The sequence below is a fragment of the Bufo bufo genome, chromosome 4 (genome assembly GCF_905171765.1).
Source record: "Bufo bufo chromosome 4, aBufBuf1.1, whole genome shotgun sequence".
In the NCBI taxonomy this organism is placed as follows: domain Eukaryota; kingdom Metazoa; phylum Chordata; class Amphibia; order Anura; family Bufonidae; genus Bufo; species Bufo bufo.
Window position 1 is genome coordinate 481,444,088 of NC_053392.1, and position 10,999 is coordinate 481,455,086.

At 44.3% G+C, this 10,999-nt stretch overlaps 1 protein-coding gene across 2 annotated transcripts in view; it reads left to right on the top strand.

The window, feature by feature from the left end:
- TTC13 (tetratricopeptide repeat domain 13) overlaps nt 1–1,998 on the top strand; it is a 78,806-nt gene extending 76,808 nt beyond the window's left edge. For both annotated transcript variants that reach the window (XM_040429536.1, XM_040429537.1), the window contains exon 23: nt 820–1,998. In XM_040429536.1, the coding sequence (XP_040285470.1) occupies nt 820–934 (115 nt within the window). In that variant the 3' untranslated portion in view covers nt 935–1,998. The remainder of the gene's footprint in view (nt 1–819) is intronic.
- Nucleotides 1,999–10,999: the final 9,001 nt, after the last annotated feature.

Here is a 10,999-nt window from a genome sequence, read left to right on the forward strand (position 1 = left end):
ACTTGGCCGACAACAGACCCATTGAAGTCAATGGATTTGCAAAAATATTGTGTGCATGAATCCTAAAAAGGTATTCCAATCTTAGCTAAGCTGGCTGTGCTACGCCGTTCCCACAGCTCCCTTTCACATCTACGGGGGTTACACGTTTGTGACTTTTTAAATGCCACTGTGACAGTTTTTTTTCCCCCAAGTGGCATTTCTATGCAGCCCTCACCACTTTCCGAGAAGGGGGCCAGCACATTTATCTTCATTTACGCCATATTAAAGACAGAAATCTCAGCTCAGAGCTACCGAAGATTTCTTTTTAAGGACAAGGACTGCCGGAGAATGCACCTAAAATATGACGAAGCCTGTGTGTCGGTCTATGATAAATCACCCCACTGATTCTGTAATGGTCAGTTAGAACTATATAAATACATACCGTATACAGCAAGCTCCCTCTGGTGGTGGGAGATATAAAAGTACCTATCTACCGTAGCTATGTATTCATTGTGTGTATGTAGGTGTACTTAAAGAAGTTATCCAAATATTATTTTTTTTATTATTGCATGTAACCCCTTGTATAGAGTAATACCTTTTACATTGGTACAGCATTGTGTGTTGTAACCAGGCTAAGATCACATGCCCATTGTACGACACATGATCCTGGAAGTGGCCACCGCATATAATTGGACTGGGAGCACCCCGCTCCCCCAGTAAGCAATTTTTAATATGTACCAGTGTAAAATGTATTACTCTACACAAAGGGTGGATGCATGCAATAAAGAAATGTTAGATAACCCCTGCCATATTAATCTAGTATGTTGTTTTGTACCGTAGCTTGCCCGCTTCATACAAGAGCCTTCCATCTGTATCGGAATCATTTCCTACACTGAGAGCAATGATCGAAGTCCTGAACACTGACTCTTCCTTTCGCTGCATCAAGAAATCATGACGGGTTCTAGATTTATACTGAATGGGACCTTTTGCCTATTTAAATTATATTTTTTGTTTTTATTATTTCCTGAAAAAAAGTGCAATTGTGAACAAACTAGGTTCTTTACCACTTTGGGTATTTGTTTTTTTTACATTTTCATTAAAACTTGAACTGATATTATGACATGGAGCAATTAAGAGACCAAACCAAAATGTTCATAATGTGAAATCAAAAAAGCTACTGGCCCTCATATTACTGGTCAGAATTCTGTTTTGCATTGATGATTGCCTGTGATTTTTATTTCTGTGTCTGGCTTTCACTTTTTTTTTAATGGGGTTGTCCAGTATTCCAAGTGATGGCCTATTCTTAGGATTGGGAGTCCAGAACTGCACCTCCGCCAATCAGCTGTTCTGCAGCAGCTTCAGCTCGGAACTAGACGGCTCCGTTCACTGTGCAGTGGATGCAGCTTGTAACTGCGGCACTGCGGTCATTGATATGAATGGGAGAAGCGCTGCCGTTACCAGCCCCATGCAGTACACAGTGGAGAGCTGTGCGATTCCAGCGCCGGAGCTCCTGCAGAACAACTGATCGGCTGGGGTTTGGGATGTTGGACCCCCACTGATCAGATAGTGAAGGCCTATCCGGAGACTAGGCCATCACTTGTAGAATCCTGATACAACCCCTATAATTATAAATGTGTTTGTAGGTTACACCAAGCAAATCATTTGTGTTTAGAGAGCTGGTAGGAATATTAAAAGGGTTGTCCGGTTTCGGATATTGATGAGCTATCCTCAGGATCGGGAGGGGGCAGGAGTCGGAACCCTTTCAATATGATATTAATGACCTATCCTGCGAAAAAAGGTCATCAGTGTTAGAAACCGGACAACCCCTTTAATTTGTAAAGGGGTTTTAAAGGGGTTTTAGAAATAAAAATGATTGGTGATCAATAGAATCGCCCTAGACACGTTCTCTGAAATGCACCGAGCAGGCACTGGCCAGGGAACTGCTACAAAACCCCATTGAACTTAAAGGGGTTGTCTCATCATAGACAATGGGGGAATATCACTAGGATATGCCCCCATTGTCTTATAGGTGCGGGTCCCACCGCTGGGACCAGCACCTATATCAGGAACAGAGCCCCACAAGGTGGTGGCTGGAGGACTCCGGTCCGGCCACCACCAAGCCGGCACCCCATAGAAGTGAATAGGAGCGCAACGCGCATGACCGGCCACCGCTCCCATTCACTTCTATGGGCTTGACTGAAATAGCCGAGCTATTTTCGCCGGCCCCATAGAAAATGAATGGAGCGCGCTTGCACATGTTCAGTGCACCCTTCTTCACTTTTGGGGCTCCATTCTCTATATAGGTGCGGGTCCCAGTGGTGGGACCCTCACCTATAGGACAATGGGGGCATATCCTAGCTAAGAGGCAGTACCTGCATAGTGCTGTGCTATGCCACAAGTTGTATTGATGGCAAAACCCCCTGTTTAATACTTAAATCATTCAGTCTTTCAGGTGCCAAATATTTTGCGAATTTGGTACATGTTTAAGATAAGTTTGGAATGAACCATCCTCCTGGGTAGTCGTCTTTTAAAACCCATATTTCCTGTGTCCCTCCTCCTTTCTACAGTGGATGTGGCTTTCAGTACATGCCTATGGTGCTTACAGGGAGCATACATGGGCTAACACTATATATATATATATATATATATATTATACCCCAGTGGAAAGTGAAGGACTTGCCCATAGCAACCACCCACCTTCAAACTGTTATTTACGGTCTTTTGGCGACTTAGTAGCAAGTAAGATTGGTTGCTGTTATGAGCAGTTGCTCAATTTTTTGCTTTCACTAGCTTTGACAAATTTCCAAGTTTAATATTTTTTTTCTGGAAGGAGAAAAAAATTCAAGAGAGGGGGGGAACGACCCAAGAAGGGTTAAAAAATAAGAGGCATTTCTCTGCAATTGCTCACTGCTGCCATTCTGGTCCAGGCTGACTTCACGTTGTGGTCCCGGGTTGACACACAGGGAATGGCAGGGAATGCTGCTCTACTAATTACTGGCTGACGCAGGTCGCCATTGTGGCCAGTGATTGGCTAAGCAGGCATTTTTAGCCATTTCCTGTGTGTCCAACTGGGAACAGGAAGTAGAAAACAGCAGGGCCCAAAGCAGTGGGAGATCAGTGAGGAAGAGTAATGCTTTATTTTTTCTTTTAACCCCTTCTGGCCCTAAACCCTTTTAAAGTGAATCTGTCAGCAGTTTTATGCTGCTAGATTAGAACGGCTCCTGTGAATGCCAAAAAGTCCTGATATTCATGACCACCATAGATCGACAGTTTTTTTTTTTCCAAACTGAATTGGTGGGGGTGGTGGGGGGTCATAAAAAAATCAGGAGCTCATGAATATTCAGGACTCATCCACATGCGCTGGAGCTGATCAATACAAGATTTTAGCAAAATGGCCGAGTCAATTAAAGAAAGTGACGTAGCATTTTGCTAATGGGATCTGTCAGTAGTTTATGTTGCCCTTCGTTCAGACACCATAAATACCTGGTTTTGAAATTGAAGCATGTCCTCCTTTCACATAGTTGTAACACTGCTGCATTTCAGGGTCTGTATTGTGGCCACAAGACACATCCCTTTTTGATTTAAATTAAGTGAACTTAGATCATCATACAATTCTATGGTGATATGACTAAAGCTGGATTTACAGGGGCCAACTGGGCAGCCGATTAACTGGAAGAAAGCAGTCGGCTGCTCGTTCAGTGAGGGAGACCGCTGCGTTTACATGCAACAATCTCCTTCACTGTATGAGGAAGGGGGATCGCAATAGCCATCCCTCCTCCTCATACAGAATTATGGTCTCTGAGCAGATCGCTGTTTAGACCGCACAATCTGCTGCCCAGAAGCCATGATTGGTGATGCCTGCACAAATAACGGGATCACCCGATGAACGAGTGTTTCGCTTTTTCATCAGGTGATTGGCGGCACATTTACATGGCCAGATTGTCGAGAACGACCGCTAGGAGGAACATTAGTTCCCAATAATCTGCCCGATTCTGGGGCCGTGTAAATGCACCTTAACAGTAGACGACATGGACAATCTTTTATAGGGCATCAGAGAAATAATTGGTTTAAAGAGGTTGTCTACTGCGGGCAACACATCTTCATTTAGAAGGTCTACCAGCTGACTGCACAGGTGACCCAGCACTGTCAGAAATACAGTTTTAACCTGCGGCCCTCCGGCTGTTGCAAAACTACAACTCCCAGTATGCCTGGACAGCCTACAGCTACTAGGGCATGCTGGGAGCTGTAGTTTTGCAAAAGCTAGACAGCTGCAGGTTGAGCATCCCTACTCTCTTCTCTGGGTGTGTGAACACCCCTTCCCCCAGCACTGCCCCAGCACAGAGGGTGGCTGCCCAGTGAACAACCCCTTTTAATAAAATGTATCCTGTACACTTGATTATCTTTGTGTAACCTAAATGATCTTCTGTTTATGGGTGTTTGGTTTTATAGTTTTAGTCGCCGTCTTAGAGCATTTTTGGAGGATTAATTAAAATTAAACTATTTTAACTTATTTGGCTTATTATTAATCCAATCTCTGGTTTATCCCAAAGAACAGGATTCATGGATGTGGCAGTCATTGTTTTACCTATGTATTCTCCATATTGTTAATTGCTTCTTTAATCAGGAAAAGAATGGAAATAATTGGATAACAGAGAGCACCGGAAGCAGCAATTCAATTACAGATTTTATTTTATTTCTTTGTTTAAAGGCAGCTATCACTATTGTAAAACGAACAAAAATTTGATGTCTATGGATAGAGAGGAAATGGCGCAACCATGAAATATACCTCGTACATGCTAAATATACTTGAATTTTAGTATGGAGAATATTGCAGCTGAATATTTTGAAAGCACAATCTTTTGATGGAAGTTTCAACTGATGTCAAGACAATAATGAAATAAAGGGTGATATTTTACCTCAATAAATGAAATGTGTGTCCCATTGTGTGTATTCTAGACACAAATCTGTGTTTGTACCTAGACCTAGAGGCGACAATGTTTGTATTCCCAGTTCCACCACAAACCCACCGGCGGATTTCAGCAAAACTCTACATAGGATTAGATACATGGAACAACAGGCCGGATCACATATAAGATTAGATACATCAGTTCAGCAGGTGGTATCACACGTGATAGGATTAGATACACAGCTCAGCAGACAGTATCGCACATGGTAGGATTAGATAAATGGTACAACAAACAGTATGTATGATGGGTTTAGATGCATAGCTCAGCACACTGCATTATACATGATAAGATTGCCTAGATGGTACAGCAGGTGGTATAATATATGAAGGAATTGTATACACAGCTCAGTCGACAGTATCACACATAATAGTATTAGATACAGCAGCTTATCAGGCAAATATCACACATGATGAGATTAGATACAAGGCTAAGCGACCTAGTGTACATGTCTTGGCTATTAACACAATCTGCTGTCTGAGCAGTTGTATTGTAGGTACATTTGGTATCTGTAAACATTAACAAGCTTGATCTTGAATTATAGCATTGGAATTTTGTGATACACATATCTGGTAAAGTTGAGATAAATGAACAGTTAAAGGGATTGTCCGGGATCAAATTTTTTTTTTTTTAAAGTTTATTCGCTATTAACAGCTGATTAAAGTTCCACCCATATGTTTTGAGGTATTTTTGCCACTTCTAAAGGGCTCCGACGGTCCCCCACGCATTGTTTACATCTATGTTTATCTTTGCCTAACTTCCTGCCGCACTGCCCTGTGGGTCCCAGCGCGGCATCACGTGGTTACAGCTAACTATCATCTCCGACGTAACTCTGCCCCCTCATTAATATTCTGCCTCCTTTAGTTACCGCTCCTCCCTGCGATCTGCATAATTACTGAGGCTGATGGTGACATCACTGGGCTGGAGGGGTGTGGCTTAGAGCGATTTCTTTCAGCCTAGTTACCGCCCCTCCCTGCGATCAGAATAATCACTGAGGCTGTTGGTGACGTCACCGGGCTCCCTGCGAAGCGGAAGAAGAGGCTTCGCTCTGCAGCAAGAGACCCGGTACGTCACTGACTATGAAAAAATAGGCACTTCCAGCTGAGAATTTGCTATATGAAAACGGGGCATCAGACATGTGTGGCAAAGGTAGGACAGGCATGTGTGTAATATTTGTGTCACTGTTGTACACTTAGAACAACGTCCCCAATCCCGGACAACCCCTTTAACCCCTTAGGGACCGGGCTCATTTTCACCTTAAGGACCAGGCCATTTTTTGCAAATCTGATCAGTCACTTTATGTGGGGATAACTTTAAAACGCTTGGACTTATCCAGGCCATTCTGAGATTGTTTTTTCATCACATATTGTACTTCATGACACTGGTAAAATGAAGTAAAAAAAAATCATTTTTATTTATAAAAAAATACCAAATTTACCAAAATTTTGGAAAAATGTGCACATTTCCAAGTTTCAATTTCTTTACTTCTATAATATATTTGAAAAAATAGTTATTACTTTACATTCCCCATATGTCTACTTCATGTTTGGATCAGTTTTTGGGGACGTTACAAAGCTTAGAAGTTTAGAAGCAAATCTTGAAATTTTTCAGAAATTTTTAAAAATCCAATTTTTAGGGACCAGTTCAGGTCTGAAGTCACTTTCTGAGGCTTACATAATAGAAACCACCCCATTGTAGAAACTACACCCCTCAATTTTTGGCAAATTTTCCATTTTAATCAATTTTTTCCAGTTACAAAGCAAGGGTTAACAGCCAAACAAAATGCAAGATTTATTGCCCCGATTCTGTAGTTTGCAGAAACACCCCATATGTGGCCGTTAACTACTGTACGGGCACACAGTAGGGCGTAGAGGGAAAGGTGCGCTGTGTGGTTTTTGGAAGGCAGATTTTGCTGGACTTGTTTATTCACACCATGTCCCATTTGAAGCCCCCCTGATGCACCCTTAGAGTAGAAACTCCATAAAAGTGACCCCATTTTGGAAACTACGGGATAAGGTGGCAGTTTTGTTGGGACTATATTTAGGGTACATATGATTTTTGGTTTATCTAGATTACATTTTTGTGAGGCAAGGTTACCAAAAATATAAATTCTGAAATTTCATCTCCATTTGCCATAAACTGTTGAACACCTAAAGGGTTAATAAAGTTAGTAAAATCAGTTTTGAATACCTTGAGGGGTGTAGTTTCTTAGATGGGGTTGCTTTTATGGAGTTTCTACTCTAGGGGTGCTTCAAATGGGACATGGTGCCAAAAAAAAAAAAAGGCCATCAAAATCTGCCTTCCAGAAACCATACGGCGTTCCTCTCCTTCTGCGCCCTGCCGTTTGGTCATACAGCAGTTTATGACCACATATGGGGTGTTTCTGTAAACTGCAGAATCAGGGTAATAAATATTAAGTTTTGTTTGGTTGTTAACCCTTGCTTTGTTAGGCTACTTTCACACTAGCGTTCGGAGCGGATCCGTCTGATGTTTCATCAGACGGATCCGCTCCTATAATGCAGACGTTTGCATCCGTTCAGAACGGATCCGTCTGCATTATAACTTAGAAAAATTTCTAAGTCTGAAAGTAGCCTGAGCGGATCCGTTCAGACTTTACATTGAAAGTCAATGGGGGACGGATCCGCTTGAAGATTGAGCCATATAGTGTCATCTTCAAGCGGATCCGTCCCCATTGATTTCCATTATAAGTCTGGAAGGATCCGCTCGCCTCCGCACGGCCAGGCGGACACCCGAACGCTGCAAGCAGCGTTCAGGTGTGCGCTCACTGAGCGGAGCGGAGGCTGAACGCTGGCAGGCGGATGCATTCTCAGTGGATCCGCCTCCACTGAGAATGCATTAGAGCCAGACGGATGCGTTCGCGGCCGCTCGTGAGCCCCTTCAAACGGAGCTCAGGAGCGGACACCCGAACGCTAGTGTGAAAGTAGCCTTACAGAAAAAAAAACGGATTAAAATGGAAAATTTGCCAAAAAATAGCTTTTTTGGTACCGTTTTTATTTCATTTTTTTGACCGTGTTAATCTGAGGGGTTATGTCATGGGGTATTTTTATAGAGCAGATTCTTATGGATGTGGCGATATCTAATATGTCAACTTTTTTATTTATTTTAGTTTTACTAAATAATACACTGCTCAAAAAAATAAAGGGAACACTTAAACAACACAATGTAACTCCAAGTCAATCACACTTCTGTGAAATCAAACTGTCCACTTAGGAAGCAACACTGAGTGACAATCAATTTCACATGCTGTTGTGCAAATGGGATAGACAACAGGTGGAAATTATAGGCAATTAGCAAGACACTCCCAATAAAGGAGTGGTTCTGCAGGTGGTGACCACAGACCATTTCTCAGTTCCTATGCTTCCTAGCTGATGTTTTGGTCACTTTTGAATGCTGGCGGTGCTTTCACTCTAGTGGTAGCATGAGACGGAGTCTACAACCCACACAAGTGGCTTAGGTAGTGCAGCTTATCCAGGATGGCACATCAATGCGAGCTGTGGCAAGAAGGTTTGCTGTGTCTGTCAGCGTAGTGTCCAGAGCATGGAGGCGCTACCAGGAGACAGGCCAGTACATCAGGAGACGTGGAGGGGGCCGTAGGAGGGCAACAACCCAGCAGCAGGACCGCTACCGCCGCCTTTGTGCAAGGAGGAACAGGAGGAGCACTGCCAGAGCCCTGCAAAATGACCTCCAGCAGGCCACAAATGTGCATGTGTCTGCTCAAACGGTCAGAAACAGACTCCATGAGGGTGATATGAGGGCCCGACGTCCACAGGTGGGGGTTGTGCTTACAGCCCAACACCGTGCAGGACGTTTGGCATTTGTCAGAGAACACACAGATTGGCAAATTCGCCACTGGCGCCCTGTGCTCTTCACAGATGAAAGCAGGTTCACACTGAGCACATGTGACAGAGTCTGGAGACGCCGTGGAGAACGTTCTGCTGCCTGCAACATCCTCCAGCATGACCGGTTTGGCATTGGGTCAGTAATGGTGTGGGGTGGCATTTCTTTGGAGGGCCGCACAGCCCTCCATGTGCCCGCCAGAGGTAGCCTGACTGCCATTAGGTACCGAGATGAGATCCTCAGACCCCTTGTGAGACCATATGCTGGTGCGGTTGGCCCTGGGATCCTCCTAATGCAAGACAATGCTAGACCTCATGTGGCTGGAGTGTGTCAGCAGTTCCTGCAAGACGAAGGCATTGATTCTATGGACTGGCCCGCCCGTTCCCCAGACCTGAATCCAATTGAGCACATCTGGGACATCATGTCTCGCTCTATCCACCAACGTCACGTTGCACCACAAACTGTCCAGGAGTTGGCAGATGCTTTAGTCCAGGTCTGGGAGGAGATCCCTCAGGAGACCGTCTGCCACCTCATCAGGAGCATGCACAGGTGTTGTAGGGAGGTCATACAGGCACGTGGAGGCCACACACACTACTGAGCCTCATTTTGACTTGTTTTAAGGACATTACATCAAAGTTGGATCAGCCTGTAGTGTGTTTTTCCACTTTAATTTTGAGTGTGACTCCAAATCCAGACCTCCATGGGTTAAAAAATTAAAAAATTTGATTTCCATTTTTTTATTTTTGTGTGATTTTGTTGTCCGCACATTCAACTATGTAAAGAACAAAGTATTTCAGAAGAATATTTAATTAATTCAGATCTAGGATGTGTTATATTTGTGTTCCCTTTATTTTTTTGAGCAGTGTATTTTAGAAAAAAATATTTTTTGTTTTAGTGTCTCAAGTCTGAGAACCATAGTTTTTTATACGATTGTCAGTGGCTAAATTGTGGAAGGGGAATATAAATTTAGTACTCCATGGAAGTGTGGTACTCCCTGAAGCAACCGTCAATGCAGAGGCCCGGATGATCGGGGAACGTGTAACATTGAGTGGTGGTGTCCTTCTGTATCCAACTCCTGTGACACACTCTGCACTTTTTTTGGGTCCGTCCCTTCTTTCCAGTATGGGAGACCACACCTGGAAAGTGTTGGCCAGGGACGATCCGGGCGCCTCCAGTTCCCGAGGTACTCTGGCCTGCTCTTTCCCGGTCAGAAAAGATCAGGGCCTTGAGGACTGCCTCATAGAACTGAAGGAATTTCCCTGTGTTGCCAGCACTCCGGGACAGCACAAAAGAGTTGTACAAGGCAACCTGTACCAAGTAGACCGCAACTTTTTTTTTTTTTTTTTTACCATGCCCGGGTTTTGCGCATGGTATTATATGGCTGGAGGACTTGATCAGAGAGATCAACTCCTCCCATATACCAATTGTAGTCGACGATACAATCGGGCTTCATGACCGTTGCCACGGTACCTCGCACAGGGACAGGGGTAATGCCATTACCGTGAATTGGGGACAGTACAAGGACATCCCTCTTGTCCTTATATCTGACCAGCAACAGGTTTCCACTGGTAAGGGCATGGGTCTCACCCCTGGGGATAGGTACCTGGAGGGGGTAGGTAGGGAGGCCGCGTTGATTTTTCAGCACGGTCCCACAACCGGACGTGGATCTGGTGGCGAGGGACTGGAACAAGGGGATACTAGTATAAAAGTTATCCACGTACAGGTGGTAACCCTTTTCTACCAGTGGGTGCATAAGGTCCCACACAAGTTTCCCGCTAACACCCAGAGTGGGGGGACATTCTGTGGGTTGAATACGAGAATCTCGCCCCTCGTACACACAAAACTTGTAAGTGTACCCTGAGGTACTCTCACAAAATTTGTACAGCTTCACGCCATACTTCGCCCGCTTTGAGGGAACATACTGACGGAAAATAAGTCTCCCCTTGAACACAATGAGGTACATAGGCCTGCACAAATTTGGCCCCAAAGTGATCGATGACCGGCCTGATTTTGTACAGGTGGTCATAGGCAGGATCACCTTGGGGGAGGGACATGCTGCATTATCTGCATAATGCAGGCATTTCCGGATGGCCTCAAACTGGGTACGTGTCATGGACGTACTGCAAAGTGGGATCTGGTAGAGGATGTCCCCACTCCAGTAATGCCTGACACTAGGTTTTTTGACGAGGCCCCAAAAC